The sequence below is a fragment of the Neopsephotus bourkii genome, unplaced genomic scaffold (assembly GCF_033783945.1).
Source record: "Neopsephotus bourkii isolate Nb327-2 ecotype Australia unplaced genomic scaffold, CSIRO-AGI_Nbou_v1 NB_1589, whole genome shotgun sequence".
Taxonomy (NCBI): Eukaryota; Metazoa; Chordata; class Aves; order Psittaciformes; family Psittacidae; genus Neopsephotus; species Neopsephotus bourkii.
In genome coordinates this window covers 7,064,343-7,087,660 of record NW_026902065.1, presented here as the reverse complement: position 1 = coordinate 7,087,660, position 23,318 = coordinate 7,064,343, and the positions used below count along the sequence as shown (strand labels likewise).

Genomic DNA, 23,318 nt, shown 5'->3' with positions numbered 1-23,318 from the left:
CAGTAGTTAGAGCAAGTTAAGACTTCTACTTGTACGTCTTCCTGTTCCTAACACCTGAACTTAGAAAGCTTAGACATATTCTAAGTTTACCAGAAATATTTAGCAACAATTTCACCTTGTATGAATGTCTAGATATTGTTTATTTTCCACTTTTGACTTGATTATCCATGTGTACCAAAGAGCTTGTAGCTTTCACATGTGTCTATAAATTTTATGCTGACATGGTGAGTAAAGTAATTCCATCTTAGAATCCTTTTGGAAATAACTACAGTGACACTTTGAACTTAAAACACCTGGACCAGAATAAACATGGGAAAGAAAAACCTCAAATTCAAGCATCAAAAAGTACCTTAGCAAATATTCTGGAGTGTAACATCACCATGCCTCAACTGATCTTTCCTGGTTTATTCAATAGGTCAGAAAAATATTAGTGTGACATCCAATTAGTCAATATAAAGAACAGGTCCAATAACTAGTATCAAAAGTCCTCAAAACTGCAACATAAGCTTTAGGCAGAAGAATAATAAAGCTAACCACAGAGAGAAAAGCAACCCAGCCACCTACATTACTACACTTCAGATTATAGCAGACACTAATAGTATGGGACTATTGTCTCCTTCACAATTAGTTCTAGGAACATAGCACAGTACTTCCATCTAAAGGAATCTTTCAACAAAAATCTTAATACTAACTAGGAGGTTTACAAGCATAAAATTCAAGATCATGGTCTGTCTTCCTTTTTCCATTTTCACTAGAAACAGGAAGAGATTGTGCACTGAAAAGAAGTCCTAGAGGGACACTGTTCGTAATAGTCTTTTAACCCTCTCCAAAGAGATTATCTTCAATACAAGCCCCTAACTAGTCTGATTCAGAAATAATTTCCCTCCCCCCAAAGTATTTAGCTGAAGAAGCTTGAAGATGCAAAAGAGTGACAGACAGGCAGCAGTGTGAGGCCACAGGAGAGACAGTTAAGATATCAGTCCATCCGTCACTGAAGAAGAGTTTTGATTGCCTGGTTGTCAGTGGCTTCAAAGGCAGTTAGTCCATCTGGGCCTTTCACAGTCTTATCAGCACCCTGTGAAGACATCAAGAAGGACTGTCAATTCATAAAGCCAGGCTGTATGTATTAAGTGTGTCACAATAGCTACTTACCTTGGATAATTATATTGATTACATACAGCTTTTTAGTTCAGTTCTCATTTAGAAACCAAGCAGACAATATTTATGTACAAAATTATTCAGCATGCAGCTCATCTAAGTCTCAAAATTTATAGAAATTTATAGAATTTATAATATATATGTCTATAAAATTTATAGAACTAAAAAAGAAAGTCATGTAATCTGTCACACAGCAAATTACAAGATCAAAAAGTTATCAATCTTGGATGGAAATAGAAGGATTTTTCTTTGTTTCCAGCAACTACTCTTACAAAGAATTCAGTGTTACACACTGCTACGAAATCTATGTTTTTTCACATGCTAGCTTAGACAAATAATGTCTGGAAGAGCTTTCTTACTAACAAAGCATACTATTTTCTTTCTATATCATAAGAGACTACCTCCTTGTAGGATTGTACTTCTCTCCAATTTTGAAAACACAAAACCAAAAAAACCCACCCCCCTCTCTATTTAACAGCTATTCAACAGTTATAATCTTCGCTATCCTGGGAGAAGAAAGGCAACAATAAAAGTAGTAAAGGCTTAATTTTGCAGGTGTTGATTATCTCTAATGTTTAGATAGCACTCTCAGATGAGAATCTGTGTGGAAATCAGAAGGGCTTCAACACTATTCTTTGAAATTACACTCAGAAAACCTGAAGGAATTTAGATTAGGAGAAAAATGGAACCATGCACTAAATGGCTTGTCAGTATTCATCTTGAATCACAGTTTAAAGAACTTTAACTTATAAAACTCTCCACCACTGTTATCAGCATTTAGGGTGTAAAATATTTAAAATTACTACAGTTAACAGTTACATTACATGAGAACTGCCTTCCACCCTTATGTACATTTGTCTTTCAGAAAAGCTCCAAGATAAATACTTGAATTTCTGAAACAGCTTTTCTGAATGTAGGATGAGAGTCATGACTGCCTAAAGGAGGACACCATTTAATAAACTCAGTGTTAATAAATTAGGAGAACAGCCCCTTAGCTAGGCAGAAAGATTCTTACCTGCACTGTATAAAACGAGAAGGAAATAATAAAGTTCAGGTCAACAGGACTAATTTTCAGAAGTACAATGCTACCTGGGAGCAAGTTGAATGAAGAGTTTATTAAAGTACAATGATTCCACAGTATTCTCTACTACCCCAAAGTAAAAAGCTACTAAAATTTTATGTTTGTGTTATGTTTATTTCTTAAAATACACACAAACACATACATAAACTCTCTTTCTTTGGCAGGGTAATAACAAAGAAGAATCATCTCCCTCAAGCAAGCGACTGGGCAAAGCACAAATGTTAAACATGCTCTGGCGTGGGGCAGCACGGGGAAGCAATGAAGCTGTCACAAAGCCCTGTGAAAGTGGTGTTGGGGGGCACTTATTGAAGCTGGCAGAAGACTGATTTCAAGCATCAAGCAGAAAACTTCCAGAACAAGTTACATATGTATGGCATATGAAGTTACAGAGGCGGATGACAGTCAGCTTGTTCAAAACAGATGTGAATGAGTTCATGGACAACAAACCTATAAACATTTCTTAAAGAGGGCAGATGTAGTTGCTATACTGGGGATTTTAGAGGTACACGTGAATAAAGGGAATATGTAAGCATAAGCTGTCATACTCACAACTCTGCCCCAATGGCATCCTTTCTGCCACCATCAGAGGAGAAGAAAGGTGCTAAATAGCCTAACACAACTGGGTATTTCTTCTAACACGTTTTTTGTAGAAAGCAGAGACCAAATTACATTGGATATTTTTGAACAAGCAGAACTAGTTTGAAGGCTGAACAAATGGATTTGTTCCATCTTTCACTACCAACCTCATCCTCCATTCAAAACCAATTCAGTTGTCTATTGTAACATTATATTGTTTTTTCCTACATTACACCCAAAGCAAGTATCTTTTTACATTACAAAATCAAATAGCATTCTCAAAGGAAAAAAAAAATGGAACAATTTGAACTTAATATATATTTCTGCTTTTCAAATAGGTATCTCTTAAGTCCACTATCCCTAAAAAGAATAAAACCAAACTGAAATACAGCAACTGATGTTGCTTCCGTCCAGCTCACTGTTCATTAGATATCTGTTACTTTGTTTTGTAGAAGGCTGGTACATAACAAAGCAAAATAAAACTCTGGTATTTTAGAAAACAATTCAGTTCTCTGACAAAAGCTACTAAAAGTTAATTTCCCCATAATAATAGAATATCTCCCAATATGTTACTTAACATTAATAAGAGTACTGAAAAGGCAGAAGAATATTAACATACTTCTGTTTCATTCTGAGGTCAGAACATGCTGCAAACAACTTTACTATTTAAAATTACAAATTCCTAGAAAAACATTTTAAGATTAATAAAAAGGACTATATAGTTAACATACTAGCAAGACAAGAAGACCTGCCTTTGAACTTTAAACAGGAAGTGCTCTTTAGACCAAAGCTAATTACTTTCATGTATTACAGTAAATCAGAGCAAAACAACATTTGCAACAGAAACTCAGATGCTGATACGGCAGTTTTAGGTATCACTCTGCAAGCCTCCATAGGTCTACTCTTTGGGATGTCTACAGTATGATATTCCACGTATTTTCATAAACTTGAAAGATATAATAATGTCCTGGTTTTAGCAGTGGCAGTCATTTTTTCTCCTTCTTGGTAGCTGGTGCAGTGCTGTGTTTTGACAGCACTCCGAGAATAGGGGAGGGCAAGAAAGGGGGGGAGTGAGTGAGTGAAAGCTGTCTGGCATTGGTTAAACCACGACAACTAAGAAATCCCAAAACTGTTTCTAGGTTATATACTGTATAACTAAGCTTAGATAGTTTAAAAAGGAAGGATTATTTAAAAAGGGCAGTATTGTAGGAACAGGCAAAATGAATTCTTCAGAAGATCTGTTTTAAGGATACAATATTTTGACCTCTAGCCTGACCAAAAAGTGTTTATTAGAAAAGCACATCTCAGCTCTGACCCAAAGGGTTTGCGCTACTTCTGGTAGCTGTAACACATTAAGACTGCACTCATTCTATTTTGGTAAATTCACCTATCCCTTGTTGAGGGCAGTAAAAACCATCTTCATCCATTGTCTGTTTCATTACTTAGAGCCTCAATTTTTGAGAATTAATATCATACCTATTGCCAAGAGTAGGTTAATGAAGCTTTTTGGAAGCTGATCTGGCATACATGTAGCAGCTGTTTGTTAACCTAAACATCAAAATCTTGCGCCCAAATGGAAGGTAAAGTCTTTTTTAATGCATAGAAAAGTTTCAAATACAGGACTTCATATTTTAATTCCTCCCCACTTAAGTAAGTTTTACAGTTTTATAACAAATTGGCAATTTCAGACTAACATTTGAGCTTTAATCCCTATAGGTCTGGAAGGAATGACACTACTTGAACATCTTAAACATGCCAGCAAAAACTTTGGTTTTGATCTGAAAATTTAAATTGCCACATTATCAACGTTTTAAGTTCATATTGGGCAGGCCTGCACCAGAGTGGTGCAGACCTGCCCAACTGCAGTCTGCAGACCATCAGACTACAATTCTAGTATGTTTAAAGCCATTTAATGAATCTAATCTAGCAAAATCATGACTAGTAATAGTCATCTAGTAATAGATTATGGCTGATCACTATTATTTTTAGCACAGCAACAGTGCTTGAAATCAAGCATCTGTATTCTCAACTTCTGAAGTTTTCAAAGTGCATTTATGCTTCTTCTAGTGCAATAAATCAAACTGAGCACTGTCAGTTCCAAAACTAAAACATCCAATCAGCGCATCAGGAAATCCTCAACAAAATGCTAAATTTGGAAGAAAGTGTGCATCAAAGGCCCTTTTGAGAAACTACATTGGAAGAACATAATATATACCCTTTAAGTTATGTTAGGTGTCTATCAGTACTTATGAGAGCAAAGTCAAATAAATATTTCATTTAGTTGCAAACAATTAAAATTGTTTTATTTCTGAAAAATAATTATGTTGATTATATCTGGTTGTATGTTTAAACTTGAATACCAATAAAAATTATGGTAATATTTCCAACCCTAACTATTCTATGATTCTATGTAAAGCTACAGTTCAAAGTAAAACCTTATTCTTACTGTAAAACCATGAATCAAAGTGGTTTTTAGCTATGCTTTATGAGCAGAAAAAATAGATAACAAAATATTGGGGGTTAAATCTATGCAACCATTAAAATAGATGAAAACTTGGGAAAAAAAACCTTAAAACATTGTCAGCAACTTCAATACCAAACAAAGGGCTTACCAAAGAGTAAACACAACACTGTTTGCTTTCTGAAGCTGCAAAATTACTGCTTAAATCTGCTGGAGTGCTCACTTGCTATCACTAACGAACATTAAACTCGCGTTTAAAATGCTTTCTATAAAAGCCACCAGGAAATTCCACCAAGTGATTATTCACAGTACTTAACTCACAATTTTTGATCAATGTATTTTCCAAGGTCAAATTAAAGACAGGTAATTCCATAACTTTAAAAGAAGGTCACACTTTAAACACTCACAGGGATTCTAAGACGAAATTTAGAGCTAAAACACTTGATTTATGAAGCTCTGAATACCCATCCAGAGACAGCAATTTGAAAAGCTGGAATAAGTGTTACAATCCTGTGTGTTAAGGGAGGTGTTCTCTTGCAGATGGTTTGGTTTTTTTTTTTTGTTTTTTTTTTCTTTTTAATCACTCCAGTATTATTATGTAGCCAAATATTAGAGGATCACCAAGTAGCTTATTAAATATTAACTATGTCATAATTTGGAGCTGTGGTTGACTTAAGGCAATTCAATGCAATTCTAAGGGGGACAGTGGGACGGTAGAAGCAGAAAATGAGGTCTATTAAACCTGAACTTTTCCAGAGTTAGTACATTCCAATTCCCTGAAGCTGCACAAGAAAAGCATAAAAATGCATTAATCCTTACCTCAGGTACCTGTTGTCAAATGGTAACAGCTGGTGTTTCTTTAGCTTATCAAAACTAATAAAAAAAAACATCAAACCAGGTCTTCAAAATGATGATGATAAATAGGCTTGCAAAAAAATACTTTCTCACAGTTCTCCAAAAATAAGCATGAAGTATGGTAATGGAGAAAAAGAGATCACTTGCGCCTTTGCAACTAATAACATAAGGCATGTGTGGCTACAAGGGACACTAGAGGGCTAGCTAAAAAGACTTTAGCTTCATTGTTTGCATCTGTTCCACGTCTCTTATTCCCAAATTTCTTCCACAGTTCATCTATCCCTACAAAAGCAGTGCCACAACAGAGGCAGCTGAGCAAGCATTTAGTATGTGGCAACAAGCAAACACCATCTGCCATTTACAAAGAACACCACAGAGACTAGGTTAAGCAGTAAAACAGAGAAATCGGGTTCTACTGTACACATCTACAAAAATGAATCAAACCCGGGAGACCACACTTTGGAACAGGGACATCACACTGCAAAAGGACTGAAAAAACTCCCATGGCAGCCGCTGAAGTGAAACTGAAGATACCTCAGTTCCATCTCTTGATTTGGCAGCAGTGTTTCTTCAATTCCAACTAAATCTGCAACAAAATCTGCAACAAAATTTTAATTTGGAGTCCTCGATTGGCAAGTAACTAACTAGACAAATTAACTTGCAGTAGGGACAAATGAACAGGGTAAATGCCAAGCCTATTCCAAGGAAGCAGTAGTAATAGGCAGGTAAGAGTAGTAAAAGGTTGACCAGTATCTCCTGTGAAACTAACCTTTGCATTGGCTTAGCTGCAACTTGTAACTGCAGTCTGATGTTTTTAGACAGCATGCTTATCTCACACTGAAGGAACAGTATGGCAAGAAAGCCTCTGTACAAGCACTCCCTCACTCGTGACATTAAAACTGCTGCAGAACACCACAAATGAAGTTTCTAAGGACAACTCAAGTATCTGCACGGAAAATTTAAACATAACTGGTGTTTTGTTAAAAAGCATCCTGTGGCAAAACCTGCTTAGTTAGGTCGCTCCCGATATCCACAGACCCTTATCAATCCCAAGAAGCCTACCAACAAGGCTATTTTTTGTAAATCCTTGCTGGATTCCTCACCCATTTCCAAATGCTGCCACACAAAATCCATTTTAGGGAACTGAGACTACTTAGGCCATTGAATGTTTTGTCTTGTCAAAAGCTACTGCCCCAAAATCTGCTTTAATGCTGGAGTATTTAAAAATGCCAAGGAAAGGTCCATTTATAGATCAAAATCCACACTTCTTTATTTTGTTTCTTTAGAAAGTAGCAAGTTAAATTCTATCTCCCTACTACAGTTATGAATGCCCAAAACAAAGCTATTCAAGTTAAGAGTTAAGGTTAAGAGTTATAGTAAAACCACCTGGATTTTCAGAAAGGAACTTATTTATATAATTTTATTTACATTCAAGCCCCTGACAGCCACAAGATTTAGACATATTGCAAAAACTCTCCCTGCAACAGTGATTTTATTCGTAAGCTGACCAAACGTAGCCACAGGTAATACTTCCATAATAGTGGTGATGATACAACTTGACAAACTATGTACGGTTACATTCAGAGACCTGAACACCAGCACAATGGAAAATTGTACCAAGGGAGGTTCGTGAGAAAGACAAGATTTAGTGATGGACTTGGCAGTGTTAGATTAACAGCTGGGCTTGATAACCTTATGTGTCTTTCCTAAATGATTCTACAGTTCTGTCAGTTCAGCTGTATATAGGCTGCCAGTGATTCCCAGATAAACCACCAGGCTTCAAGATTCCAAAGTGTCATTTGTATTTTAGACACATTGTCACCACAGAGTTCAACTTCCACATGTGATAAGCATTAGCTAAGAACTCCAAAATGGTCCTTTCTGATCAATAACAAGTAACAGATTGTGCTTTATCACAGGAAACCCTTGTCGAAAGTTAGCTGAAATTCCATGAAACAAATTGCTGCCATTCAAATTGTACCAAGTATAGAGATCAATACATTCTTACAAGCTGCATGAAAACTAGATGGCTCAGGAAGGATGTTAATGCCCCTGCTGACAAAGACTACAATTAATATATAACCTTTACTATTCGCCAGACAACTTATGAATGAAGTTTTGAGGCATTGTATTTATTATTTGAGCAACTTACTTAGAATGCAGAACACTTCAAAACAAAAGAAGAAAGAAATACAACATGGGTTAAAGGATACCTTTTTTGTGACATGTGTATAATGATCCTAAATAAAGGATCAGTCCTTATGACAAATTTAAGCAATTTGGCTGCACCATCTGAATCCTAAATTAGCAGTCACAGCATTTGTTCACAGGGAGGCATAACTAACATAAGACAGCATCTCAGAAGTGAAGAAAAGTTAACTGCCTCAATGCTGCATGAACTTAAGGAAAGCTTTACCTTGGAAGTGCCATATGAAAACATTACACAGCATGAAATCCTTTGGCGAAATGATTTCAGTGGATTCATATTCTGAAAACATACTGTTAACCTCCTCTTTTCAAAGTACAATATAACAAGAACAAGCACATATGGAGACAAAGCACTGCTTGATTTAACTGGGTCTCCTTCATTCTATGAATCAAAGGTAGAAGAGAAACAGACCAAGCTTATTCTCCCCAGGACAAAATTTACAAGCTCCATAACACAGAAAGCTTGTCTTCCTACTTTTACTTCCCTTCGCTCTGCCAGCCCACATGGGTTTTCAGTCATCTGGCAAAAGCAGAGGGAAACCACACCTCTGAGCAGCTTCACAGTGGAGATTCCATCACATAAAACACTTAAGCAGCTGCTAAAGCTAAATCCCACTCCTCCCTGTCTGCTGAAGGAGTGCACATTTTTCTTGCCTGATTTGCAGTTAACTGCTCTCTAGCTGGAGCTTACAATACTGAATTGTCACTATTTTTTCACACTGCAAAAGTCCTGGAACTTCCTGCTCCAACTATTTTCTTCATGAGCAGATTACCCTTTCTGGTTTAGCAACATAAACAGCATTTGTCTGATTTTCTGACCTTATCTGCAGCATCATAATCTTACTGGGAAAAAAAATAATAAAAAAATCACAGCAACATACTTTGCTAATGAATAATTTTTTCTAAACATATGCCTCACCTTTGACAGAAGCAATTTCACACAGGAAACATGGCCCTCATAGACTGCTGATAGGAGTGGTGTGATATTGTGTTTGTCTGGAGCCTGTAAATTGAGACAAGGTTATTTGAAACACAATTTCAGACAGCATTAAAAGGTTTCACTTAAATCACTACCTTCACACTAGTGTTGGTAAAACAAAATGAAGAATATTATCCAGAATTTTTTACTCTCCTTTTAAAAAGAATAGCCATTGTTTAAAAAACAGGTAACAGCAAGATATTTCTTCTGTAAGACTTTTAAGGTATCCTAAGGTTTGCTTAAATTTTTAGGCCAATGACAGACATTGCAGGGTGTCAGCTGACAAGTTTTTCCCAATTTAAAACCACTATTCCTAATTCGCCCATTTCCCAGCCAGCCTTATTTGGAAACCAGTTTTAGCTGAAACACTGTTTAAGCTGTCTTCTCCTCTCTAATCTATAGCCCTGGAAAGAATAAGAAATGGAGCAACCAAAATACTTGTATCTTTCCTTCCTTTTTTACCTCCTCTCCCATTAGAGGAACTGAGGAAGAGACAGTCTTTCCAGACATCAAGGAAAAAATCCAAGCCATTTTGCTATTAAGGACCAAAGCTAAGATGTCCTCCTATACATTAACTTTCAGAGAAATATAGAATCATAGAATAGTTTGGGTTGGAAAGGACCTTAAGATCATCAAGTTCCAACCCCACTGCCATGGGCAGGGACACCTCACACTAAACCGTATCACCCAAGGCTTCGTCCAACCTAGCCTTGAAGACTGCCAGGGATGGAGCATTCACAACCTCCCTGGGCAACCCATTCCAGTGCCTCACCACCCTCACAGTAAAGAATTTCTTCCTTATATCCAATCTAAACTTCCCCTGTTTAAGTTTGAACCCATTAGCCCTTGTCCTGACACTACAGTCCCTAATGAAGAGTCCCTCCCCAGCATCTCTATAGGTCCCCTTCAGATACTGGAAGCCTGCTATGAGGTCTCCACGCAGCCTGCTCTTCTCCGGGCTGAACAGCCCCAACTTTCTCAGCCTATCTTCATACTGGAGGGGCTTCAGTCCCCTGATCATCCTCGTGGCCCTCCTCTGGACTTGTTCCCACAGTTCCATGTCTTTTTTCTGTTGAGGAAAGCAGAACTGCACACAATACTCCGGGTGAGGTCTCACAAGAGTAGAGGGATAGGATCACCTCCTTCAACCTGCTGGTCACGCTCCTTTTGATGCAGCCCAGGATGCGGTTGGCTTTCTGGGCTGAGAGCACACACTGAAGCCGGTTCATGTGAAGTCTCTCATCAACCAGCACCCCCAAGTCCTTCTCCGCAGGGCTGCTCTGAATCTCTTCTCTGCCCAGGCTGTAGCTGTGCCTGGAATGCTCCAACCCAGGTGTAGGATCTTGCACTTGGCACGGTTAAACTTCATAAGGTTGGCATCATCCCACCTCACAAGCATGTCAAGGTCCCTCTGGATGGCATCCCTCCCCTCCACCGTATCAATCGAATTATTCCAAAGCACAGCATTTGGGGTGCATGGTTAAAACATTTAGAAACTGCACTTCATGGAGAACTTCACTGTTTTGAAGTGCCAACACAGCCCAGCCCAGCCAAATCTCTTCATGACAAAAGGCCATGCGTATCAAGTTACAGTAAAATGACTAAGTTTGTCCAAGTAAAAATGTCTCAAAAAAAGAGCGAAGCACACCAATTTAAACACAGTTGATCCTGCCCTGGACAAGCATGCATTGTACTGTCTTCTGAAGTCACTTCCAACAAATCTAATATGCATTTCATGCAAACTTTATTCAGATGTGATCCCTGGATTGATTTTTCTAATACTGGTCAAGTTAAACTTTTTATAACTATAAACGACTTTTCCTAGTGTGTCCAAAAAGAATAAAAACTTTTAATACATGTAATCTTAAGCTTCTAACCTGTAGGAAACCGCCTGTCAAATATTTTTAAACACCGCAAATTGCTTAGGTGGATTCAAGTTTTTCAGTAACCATTTAGGTACTTATACCAATCCCTTGGGGAGGTGGAGGGAGGGGCAGGAGAAGGAAGACCCTAACACTCCAACATCTGTTTGCAAATTGATGTACATACATTAATATCGGCTCCTTTCAATAGCAGAAACTCCAGAATCTCAAGCTGTCCACAGTCTGCTGCATAGTGAAGAGGCTTCCTCCCACCTTCAAGTGTCCGGTTGACATCTTCACCCTTCAATGTAAATGTAATCTAATAAGCAAAATTTTAGAGCTAACACACCAAGACCAGCTTGAAAAAATGCAACACCTTCAAATATGCTGAAGAATGACCCAAATATTTAAGTCATTGCCCAAGAAAAACAAAAATTGAGTTGCTTAATTTCCTTTCCCCATCTATACGTTTAAGACTGTAATACAACTGTGGTCCATCCTGCCACACTGCATCTTAAGTGTATTAAGTATGCAAGTGCACTAGGCAGCTTATGATTAAAGAAAAATTAAAACATCATTAGAGCCTACAAAACATGCTCCCATTGGCTCATTTTGCTTTTCCTTCACCCCAGCTAGGATTCTAGTTATCTGACTAAGTTACCTGCTAATCTACCTAAGTTTACCTGCTTCTATACATATTGATGTTTTGCATACTGAAAAACCAGACGCATAGAAAAGTCAGCATCACAACTACTGGCAAATAAGTACAGTCCATCCATAACTTCAAAACCAATCATGAAACTGGGCACTGTTTTATAAATAGCACCTGCCAATTCTACATGACACAAAGTCTGAAGACAGTTGAACAAATCAGGACACAGGAAGTTGAATTATAATGCCACTCATACTAGTGAACTGAGACATCTCGCAAGGCGTAAACAAAATTTAATTTAGTGAGTGCTTAAGCAGCTTTGTTTCCTCACCTTGGGTTGTGCAACTAGGATAAACTGATTTGCTGCACTTCTGTAATGACAAGAAGTTACTGGAAACCAAATACTGACAAGCTGTGTGGCAACTTCTTGTTCGTATCTGCAAGTAATGTTAGTATTTTAGGGAGTGGCTAAATTTAGCATCATACATCAAGCCCTGCACCTCCACAGAAAAACAAGAATTTCAGTTGCAGCACCACTCATGCTTCTCTACAGAGCCCCTACACTTCCCTTATTCCTGCCTCAAATCTCTAGGAAGAGCACAGAATAGAAGGCTTGATATGTATCTATCAGACCCTACCTCCCTTCTAAGAATGGAAGGGAATACTGTCAAAAGGAAATCCTATTCTGGATTTGATATTCTGTATTACTAGCCAACTGAAGAGATGACTCTAGATTTCTCATATCAATAGGCTATTCAATTCTTCTCATACCATGCTGAAAGTCAAAGCAATACAACAGTGTTTAACTGTTGTTTTCAGTTGTTAAGCCGAAACACTGTACATTCTGTGATTTGAGGTCAGCAATTCACACTATTGAAGGTTCTGGCTTCAAAAAAGCATGAAGTGGCAGCAAGTAGCACAATTAAAAAAAACACCTCTGCCACCACTGTTAGTGACCCTGAAACACAGCTATGGCTTCTAATGCATGTTGGATGTTGGGGAAAAAAAAAAAAATACAAACCCTATTTTATCTATGTTATATTTTTATCTATGATTTGCAGAAAAGCAACAAATTATACTTCTAAACAAAGTCTGCCACAGTTGTAGATATATGGATTATCAACACCGTACAACAGTTCATAATGTAAAATGTCAAATTCCAGTGTGAGCAACCGAAGGTTTAATTCTTTGTTTACTAGTAAAGTTGTTGCAGATAGTCCTGTGATGTAACTTCTCTTGCTGAATTTCAGTCTAAAAAAGTTGGTGGGAATATGTTAACAACTGTGTCCCAATTAAAAAAAAAATAAAAAATCATCCAGATCACACAACACTAACAGCACACCAATAGCCACATTATTGAAAAGTATAGAAAGAAGCAGCATATACTTAACTCACCTAGAAAGTTAAGCTCTATCCATACTCTTACTTGCATCTTGACACTTCCCATCAATTTTAACACAGATGGCATTCAAATAGCGCATGATGTTAAGAGACACATTAAGGATTGGGTTGCATATGCTCAGGAAGCCAACCATGTAGAAGCCATGCAATCACTACCCCAAAATGGGCTCTAAAATACTCTGATCCATGCTAAGACACGGTAAGTAAGGCAGTAATGGAGAAGGACAAGCAAGTTAACCCCTGGTACAGCACCCTGTAAAGCTATGAAGTTCACACACAGAAAGAAATTTAGACTCTTACCTTAAGACTGAGACAGTCCTGCAAAGCCCCCCCTTCCTTAAGCTTATAAACATCATTTGGCTCATTGGCTTACACTTACCATTGATCCCCTCATTCTCTCCTAAACTGGCCGTGGAATAAATTTCAGCTAGACAAGACAAAGTTTCAGAAGGATAAAACAACACCCAACCACCAAATTTCCTAAGTTTCCCTTAAAGATGATGAAAGCCTGTTTATAGGGGAGTACCTAGCAAAAACTCTGCAAAGAAAGATGTCTTAAGTGCAGATCACATGGATTTGAATACTAGCACTGAGAAAATGTGCCAGCAGCATTCAAAGTCAAATCTAAGAATGTCTTAGTCTAAATTAACAGAAACAAGATATCCTGTAAGTTACAAAAATAAAGCAAGTCCTCCTAGGCTCTGTAATAAACAAAGTCAAATACTCAGCTGTTTCATGGGTGTGAAAAAGGCACTGTAAAACAGACCACTGACCATTCTAAAACTTCATTTGGCCTTTCCTACTTCTAATCCAAGACATATAGAAGTAGGAAGGGAGATAAATCAATGTAATGTACAAGGATCAAACCTGGCCTTGAACATTTCCAGAGCCAGGTTGGATGAGGCTTTGAGCAACCTGGTGTAGTAGAAGGCATCTCTGCCCATGGCAGGGGGGTTGGAACTAGTTTTTTTTTTTTAAAAGGTGCCTTCCAACTCAAACCATTTCATGATTCTATGGATGTAATTTATAAATAAATATGCAGATATGGATCTGTCGTGGTTTAAACCCAGCCAGAAAGCTCGTTCACTCACTCTCCCCCTTCTTGCCTTCCCCGAACTCCCGGAGGGACGGAGAAGAGAATCAAAAAGAATGCAACTCACACAGGCTGAGATAAGAACAGTTTAGTAACTAAGGTATAACACGAATCGCTACTGTTACCACCAATAATAATAATGATAAAGGAAATAACAAGGGAAGAGAATACAACACCTCACCACCCGCCGACTGATAACTCTCCCCCCCCAGCCCGACCAAACACCAAATGATACCTCGTCCAACCCCACGGTCCAGTAGCCCTTCTGGGTAACTCTCAATTACATCCTGGGCATGACGTGCTGTGGTATGGAATACCTCTTTGGTCAGTTTGGGTCAGGTGTAAAAATTACTTAGCAACAACTAAAAACATCGGTGTTCTCAGCTCTGTTCCCAGGCTGAAAGTCAAAACACAGCACTGCAGCAGCTACTAAGGAGGAGGAAAATGACTGCTACTGCTGAACCCAGGGCAGGGTAGTACATGCTCAGTGGTTTGTTTTGTTTTCTGGGGCTTTTGTGCGGGGGTTTTTTTGCCTTTTTTTTTTTTTTTTCTCCTCCTGATGGAGTGCATGATCAAAAAGATTTAGAGACCATTTGTCTATAGCTCTATTGGTAACTACAGAAACAACAAGTGAGAGAGTTTCCTTCTGGAAGACTAAGAAGTTTCAGTGGGAATTCTATAGGTCAACTAAAAATAACCCTAAACCTTACCTCTAAACACAAATTAATCAGATTAAAGACCAACTGTTATAAAACTCGTAAGAATATCCTTACAGTTCCACTTTGGAAAGAAAAGGTGTCTTTAGACATGAAAATACTGACTTTGTATCTTTATTTGAAATTCTACTAAATGTTTCAATCTTTGCCTACATCAGCTGCTACTTATGTGCTTAAATAAGTCTCCAAGATACAACTTCCATATAAAATCACCTATAAAATGAGAAAGTCAGAAAATTGCTAGAACCCTCATAATCAAAATTGGCAGTACACTGGTGCCAAAGACAGTAGCTACTACAACTGCAACAATAAGCCTTTCAGTTTGCTAGACAGTGATGTGAAATACATCTAACATCCTAGGTAAGGGTGTCAAAGATTATCTAAACAAGCTGCTGCTCTCCTTTAAGCATAGGATGTACAGTCCTGTGGGTGTTGACTTTTGTCTTCACTGGATGAACACTCCAAGTTGGATTCTCTTGATTTTCCACAATATTCTGTTCAGCTACGCCAGGGAAAGATGTTGACTTAAGACAGTTGGGTACCCAGTTTTGACAGACTGACCAGCCATAACGGACAACATTTTGTATAGGAAATGCATCTTCTCTATAATGAGACATCAAAAAAGTGATTGACTATGCACTAGAGAATTTAAGAGTTCACATTATCAAAGAAATTATACTTTGTAGTTATAGCAACAAGCACCAAATGCCAGTTCATATGATAAAGAGAAAATCTAAGCCTAAGGTCAAAATTTGAGTCCCCTCTCAGATAAGGCAGCTCTGGTAAAGGTGTGGCTAATTATGTCCACAGAACAAAACAAAGTGGTACCTAAAGTCCTGTAACAGGCTGAGATAGGAAATAGCACTGGACGATTAAAAAAATCTCATCAGATGATGATTCTTCATACTGACATCCAAGACAGCTAAGCAACCAGTATCTTGGTAGGCCGAAGCTAAGACTGTACCAAATCACTGCTAAAGGTTTATTTTAGAAAAGACCATACTCAGCTCAGGCATATGGTCAAAACCCACATGAACTGCCAAAGAGCACGATTTTTCTTTTACACCTGCAGAAACAAAATCTTACATATATTTAAAAAAAAAAAAATAAAAAAAAATGACAGAATAATTCTCCCAGAAATTTTGATAGGATGTTTGCCATCTTCTGGAGTCTAACACAGCAGCAACGAGGTTAGTAGTTATGAGGGTACAAGAAGACATACTGTAACCAGAACCAAAGAATCGTATTAACTTCAAAATAAAACATACTCTTAGCCAAAGGCTACACCTCTTCTGAAAGAAGATAATTTAGTTTCACTTTCCAGAGTGGACCTACCAATTCACTAACAATAGTGTGAATGTTTATGCAAAACCTCAAAAAATAATTTGTCTTTGCAAAAGGAAAAGGCAACTAAGATGATTAAGGGAGTGGAGCATCTCCCTTATGAGGAAAGACTGAGGGAGCTGGGTCTCTATAGTTTGGAGAAGAGGAGATTAAGGGGTGACCTTATTACTGTATATAAATATATAGAGGGGGAGTGTCACAAGGATGGAGCCAGGCTCTTCTCAGTGGCAAACAATGAAAGGACAAGGGGTAATGGGTACAAATTGGAGCACAAGAGGTTCCACTTAAACCTGAGAAGAAACTTCTTCTCAGTGAGGGTGACGGAACACTGGAACAGGCTGCCCAGGGAGGTTGTGGAATCTCCTTCTTTGGAGACATTCAAAACCCTCCTGGACACGTTCCTGTGTAACCTTATCTAGGTGTTCCTGCTCCGGCAGGGGGATTGGACTAGATGATCTTTTGAGGTCCCTTCCAATCTCTAACATACTGTGATACTGTGATACTGTGAAAGACATGACCACCTCATTAATGACCTTCCCGAGTACATTGAGTTTACTTAGACATTTAAGGCTAAGTCTGGCATAAACCTCATCAGTAATGTTTTTCTTTGGAGAGCAAAGACCAGCTATGTAACATTAAAATCCAGTTCAACACATAAAATATCAGAAACAGCAGTTAGCTGGTATCTGCTTTAATCTCCTCTACCAAAATCTGTTTATAGGTAAAGTCTCCCTGTGTAAATCTCCAATTACTAACATGACAGCATGAGATGTTATGTCCTATTTAGAGATGTCACATACATGGATAACAGTACAGTATTCAATTAAAAGGACTTTAAGCATTGGTTTCAGTTGAAAGCGGACTACCAAATTTTCATTGAAGAAAGTGAAAACATTTTCAGAATTTTCTCTGCTTTTTAAATAACTAATAGTAGCATTCATTGTAGCATCATCTGAAAGCAACTATCACCCACTTTCTGTAACGGAGCGATTCAATCCATAAGAACAGCTGTTCTAATTTCTTCAGTGAGTACTGTCAAAATTACTCTTGAACTTAATTCTTCTATTGCCCTCTATCTCGCACATTTTCCTTGCTCTACCTTTTCTTGCAAACCTACCTACACAAAACCCCTGGTAGTATCTCATGACCTTTTCAGTTTAAGTCCACTCAAGGTCTTTTTTAGTTCTACTCCTGCACACCCTGGGAAAGCATCTACATTCTTTTTGGAAACCCACCCCTAATTTCACTTATCATGCTCCCCCTCTTTATATCTAAGCTCAGAGAGGAGCTCCCTAACAGCCAAACTGCCCTTCTGTCAGAAAAGCTGGAGTATCCCAGAGTTATCTGGAATATTCTGCACCTTAACAGCTACATTGAATAAGTCTGCCCAATTTAATTTCTTGTTCTTTTGTAGCCTTAATTAAAAGAATGAATGATTTCACCGACTTTGCCCCTAATGCACATTACAACATCAGCTCTTTGAAAATGTTGAATGAACATAGTCATAAGTTTAGTCATAAATTACAAGCTCATTATTTTCCAGGCAGATTATTTAACCACACGAAACCAATCCTGTCCTTGAACAGCCCTTACCTTTTCTGTAGACCTTATTACACAGACTGTAGTCCATGCCTCCTTTGGTCTGACTTTATCTGCTAACTCACCCCTTCCTCAGTTCCTGCCAGTTTCAAAAGCATTTAGTCAAATGAGCTAAACTAAACACATTTAGTGTCACTCTAGTATCCCTACAGCATACTCTGTGTGCTTCAATCACAGGCTTATTTTACAGTAGCACACCAACTGAAACCAAATCTGAACCATGTATCCATTCACTCAGGCATCGTGGCTTGCCAGTAGTGTTGCTCTAGAACATTATCGACGTGATTAATGTCACAGCTTACCAATCAGTTTAGAAGCCATTTATAATAGTACTCCTAACCACAGTTTGATCCTTTGTACCCATGCATCAGAATTACTGGCTGAATGATGAATCCAATGTGGGAACTAGTAAGTCAGAGAAATAAATTGATCATTTTCTTCTTTCCAGTTCAATCTGTCCTTTCATCTTATTTACCACTTGGCACCTGATCACACCAGAAATAAGTAACTGGGATTTACACTGCAGTTCTAACACAGGAATAGAAACTGAAAATTGTGACCTCATTAAATCCTATTGCATAGGTTAACTGTATTAGTAGAGCAGTATCTGTAATACTGGTGGCATTAAAATGCTTTTTCAGATTTAGAAACTACTTCATATCCCCATATGTACTTATCCTGTCATGCAGATATAACTTAATTTCCCACAACCCTTTTATTCCGGTTTTAACGAAGGACACCATATCCCGTGCAGTCAGATGTCCTTAAAGTGCAGGGAAGCATCCTACAGGGTACTAGATAATTTCTGTCTCTCTTATTCTGGAAAAAGATTAATTCACTGTACACTCTGTTGCATTAGTTCCATCTCTTCACATACAAAGGATGTCTATTCTTATAGAGTATTAGGTAACTGACATTTTAAATATAGCAGTAACTTTACTGCTGTTGTCAGTGTGAAGGAGGAAGAGTGAAAAAAAAATCCTCCTTCTATAAAGTTAAGTCCTATAGATGAGATATTCCAACTATCTTACTGCATACTGAGGATACTACTTCCAAATTCCTCATATTTTACTATCTTCTACACAGGCCTTTGATCATACTGGTTGCATTTATTTTTAAAATTTCAACAAAAGAGATTACATGAGATAGTTCATCACAGACATTTCCAATCAATCTTATTGTACATATCCATAGCAAAAGATGTTAAGAATTCAGTTCGTGGAAAGCAAGAGCATCTCAGGCTTCAAGCATTTATATTCCTCAGGGGTAGGAACAATAGACAAATACGTGCAGATGACAGAAAAGTAAAATTTGGGTATTATACCTTATTTTTTCATTGTCACATCACAGTGCATGGACTTTGCATCAGATGGATAACACGTAATATTACTTTACACAATATACTTCACTTTAAAGTATATTCTTCTACACCTGATAGGCTGAAAGAGTAAGCTTTTCGGTTTTTGGTGGAATATAGATAATCTGAGCCTTGAGAACACTTGTACTTCCTCAGCAATCCTGATGGCCCCCAAACTCTTCACTCTGACCATGTTCCAGTATATCAATGCCTTTCTTGAACTAGGAAGCCCAGAACTGGTCACAGTACTCATATGCAGCCTCAGAAGTAGTAAGAAGGGAAACATTTCTTTCAACATGCCAGCTGTTTTCTTGCTATCACAGCCCAATATGCTGCTGGCCTTCAATAATGTAAGACTATGCTGCAGACTCATCTGCAGTTTCATGGTTATACCAGGACACTGAAGACCTTTCTAAAAAGCTCCTGCTTAGCCATGTGACTAACCACGTCATATGAGAAACCAGGGCTCTTTGCACATAAGCCCAAGGAATGTTTCAACAGTGAGAAAATTTCAATAGTGAGAAAACTGCTAGTTTGGAACCTCAACTGAACTTCAGCTGTCATACTGCCACCCCAACATTTCTGCAATTTCTACATTCTCTTCAGTTGACCATTTTGCTTTCACCTTCTGTGTAACTCTGTGTATTGATTACAGATTGCTGAAAATCTGTGACCAGGGAAGAAAGTTCTATGTCCAAATAACAGCCTTGAAAAACACTCTCAACTCAACATTTCTCACACTGTTATGAGACCCAGAATGCAAAAGCCCTCAAAGCATCTTAACCTTCACTTTAAATGAGCTGTGCTATCACCTCATTTGTATTCAAATAAAGAAAAACAAAAAAAAAATAATCTGATCTTCCACCATAGAAACATAATTTTATAGCTCACCTCCCTTTAATTCTTTTTCCACTAATCAGCTGCTTAAGCACAGAACTGGAGTCTCAAATACCCTGTTCTACAATTAATTTTCTTTGAAGGCTTGAGAAGAACTAAAATTGCATGCTATGAGTTCAAACACAAAGAAGCTCTCATTTTTCACTACTGTCATCACGAAAAAAAAAAGTAAGTGGAGGTTTACCACTGAAAACTCAAGTGCTACTATCTCAGTTTTCTTACTATTGAAAATTTTCCACTGTTGAAATATTCCTCACGCTTATGTGCTGAGAGCCTAGACTCCTTACAGTGACCTGACAGAGTGCTTTCATCCTCCTCAGTCTGCTTCTGGAGTGGTTCCATATGTATTCCATTCCATAATCCTAGTTCTCACCTTATGATCGCCAAAGAGCCCATTCACATACTGCTAACTTTAATTCCAAGATGGATTTGTAGTTGTCTTCTTCCAATATATGTATTTCTGTAAAATGTTAGAAAAAATCAACAGGATTATAGAACACCACTTCTTAACAGAGCTCACTGTATGAAAGTATTCACCTGGTGTGAAATTTATGCCTTCAGTTCAACAATCCCACAATGTTCTAACTCTTCTGAAGTAGTGGTTTACTTCAGTTGAGTTTTCCCCCACTACAGAATAGTCCCAGCATCTAAAAAGCAGCACTGACTTTGAAGAAGGAGTTTTAATTCCTGCCTAGATATAAACTAATCTAGCACTTTCACAGGTCCTTGGAGGCTACTGATAGAAACACCCTTAAAACAAAATCAGTAATTCAGGCCTGATGGCTCTTTGTAAAAAACCTATTTCTACTTTTCAAGTGTTAACACAACTCACAATACCTTCAAGTAGCAGCAACAACAAATTAGTCTCTTCTCCCAAATTGGTTATACGATCTTCTCTAGAAATTTTGTTATGGTAACCAAAAATGGAGCACTAGCCTGAAGCAGTTCTTGTTGGGAAGAGCAGAGAGGGTAAATATCTGCGTCCATTACTGAAACTGACTTAAACTACAGTAGACTTATCCTCAGTTACCTGCTTACCCTCAATATATTAATACAAATATTAAGATAACTGAACCACTAATCTAGTACTTTAGACAAGGAAAACATTTTTGTAAGCTTCTAGGTATTCTATCATAACTGTAGACTAACATGCAATTTTGACGTTGCAGTCCATTTTCATTAAATAGAGACAAGAATAGGAAATCCCAGGCATCCAGGAATTTAAGAAGTCATCATGGACTGGCCAGAGGGCAAAGATTTGGGAATGTCCCCAGAGGAGGAGGTGATGCATTCTGAAGAGCCCCCACCATACAATAAACTGTCAGAAAGTGAAAAACAATATGCCTTGTTTACTGATGGGTCCTGCCATATTGTGGGAAAGCATCATAGATGGAAGACAACTGTATGGAGTCCCTGACGACAAGCTGGAGAACCTGCTGAAGGAGAGGGTTGATCAGGTCAGTTTGCCAAGGTGAAAGCCATCCAGCTGGCCTTGGACACTGCTGAATGAGAAAACTGGCCAGTACTTTATAGTGACTCATGGATGGTGGCAAATGCCCTGTGGTGGTGGTTGCAGCAATGGAAGCAGAGCAACTGGCAATGCAGAGGTAAGCTGATGTGGGCTGTTGCACTGTGACAAGAGATTGCCACTTGGGTCGGGCGGGGTATCGGTCTCCAGGTGGTGAGCGGCTGTATTCTCTTCCCTTGTTATTTCCCTTATTATTATTATTGGTGGTAGCAACAGTGGCTTGCATTATACCTTAGTTACTGGACTGTTCTTATCTCAACCTGTGGGAGTTACATTCTTTCAATTCTCCTCCCCATCCCTCCAGGAGTGGGGGGAGAAAAGTGAGGGGGGGAGTGAGCAAGTGGCTGTGTGGTTCTGGGTTGCTGGCTGGGCTTAAATCACAACAGTTCTTTGTGTTTTCATCAAATAGAAACAAGAAGAGTTCAAATGACCAGCCTGTAACAAAACTTGCTGCACATTATTTAAACTTTTCTATTTTTTTAATTCCTGCAAGAGAAAAAAACCTCAATATACAATGCTTCCAGGATTGCAGAACTAATAACTTGGTCCAGCAAATGAAAAACAAATTCCACATTTCCACTCATCCTGATGCACTGAAACAACTATTCAAACAACACAGGAGGCCTAAGAAGCAGAAACATATACATATATATATTCTACTCAGGAAGATTATTGAGTCTCAAGTTTTCTTGTCCTTATCTTCTGATTCACAAGCAAGATGTCAAAAAGTTATTGACCCTACTGCCCTGGTCAGCATTCAAGCCTAAAAACAAGAGTAAAACACAGTGAAATAACTAACATCTCAAAGGCTGTTTAAGTCCAAAGAATAGAAAGGGAAGGAAGAAGACTGAGTGTTTACCTTGTGAATTGTTTACAATTTTGAAGCAGGTTTCTTCAGTTAAAAACCAGCAGTAAGCTCCTGCCAAAGCTGAGAAACCAATTAATCTTAATTGCAAGTAGGCAGTTTCCCATGGCAACTGCAAGAGTTTTGTGCAGGATTCAAGTGGGAACTTGAATCCCCTATATTTTCAAAAATTACTTACTTTCAGTTGACTAAATAAATTAACATAACCCTGTCTCATTCAGCCTGCAACAGGGAGACCACTGCTGCTATTGCTCAGCAGTTCAGCAAATTCTGACCATTCTAGTAGTTTTCTAACTGCAGCCCGAGTGGACAACAGTTGTCTGAATAGAAGCAAATGCCCTACATTTATTGGATGCAGTAACTGCTTTCCACTTAGATAACCACAGAAGATCTAGAAGTTCTTTGGGTTTCATTTTGGGCTTTTTTTTTTTTTTTTTTAACAGCAGAGAGCAACTGCATTAGCTAAACCTTTCCACTGATTGTATTCATGGTAAACAAAATACACCTTTTTGACACTGCCAGGGTTTTTCCTGTCCTTGAAGTTTCACAACCTGGAGCAAAAAGGCATTTTCTCCCTGCTGTCCTTTCTACCCTGTATGCTTTGGGGAATATATGGGATAAGATGTTCATCCATTCCTTTTATCACATCTTACTGAAATAAAAACAGTAATTGCAAAAACTTCCAC

The 23,318-nt window shown here is 38.2% G+C and overlaps 1 protein-coding gene across 1 annotated transcript in view; it reads right to left on the bottom strand.

The window, feature by feature from the left end:
- Positions 1-298: 298 nt before the first annotated feature.
- MTPN (myotrophin) overlaps positions 299-23,318 on the bottom strand; it is a 34,696-nt gene continuing 11,676 nt past the window's right edge. The window contains exons 2-4 of the mRNA XM_061372025.1: positions 11,368-11,481; positions 9,259-9,342; positions 299-1,075 (exon numbers count right to left, since the gene is read on the bottom strand). Of these exons, the coding sequence (XP_061228009.1) occupies positions 989-1,075; positions 9,259-9,342; positions 11,368-11,481 (285 nt within the window). The 3' untranslated portion in view covers positions 299-988. The remainder of the gene's footprint in view (positions 1,076-9,258; positions 9,343-11,367; positions 11,482-23,318) is intronic.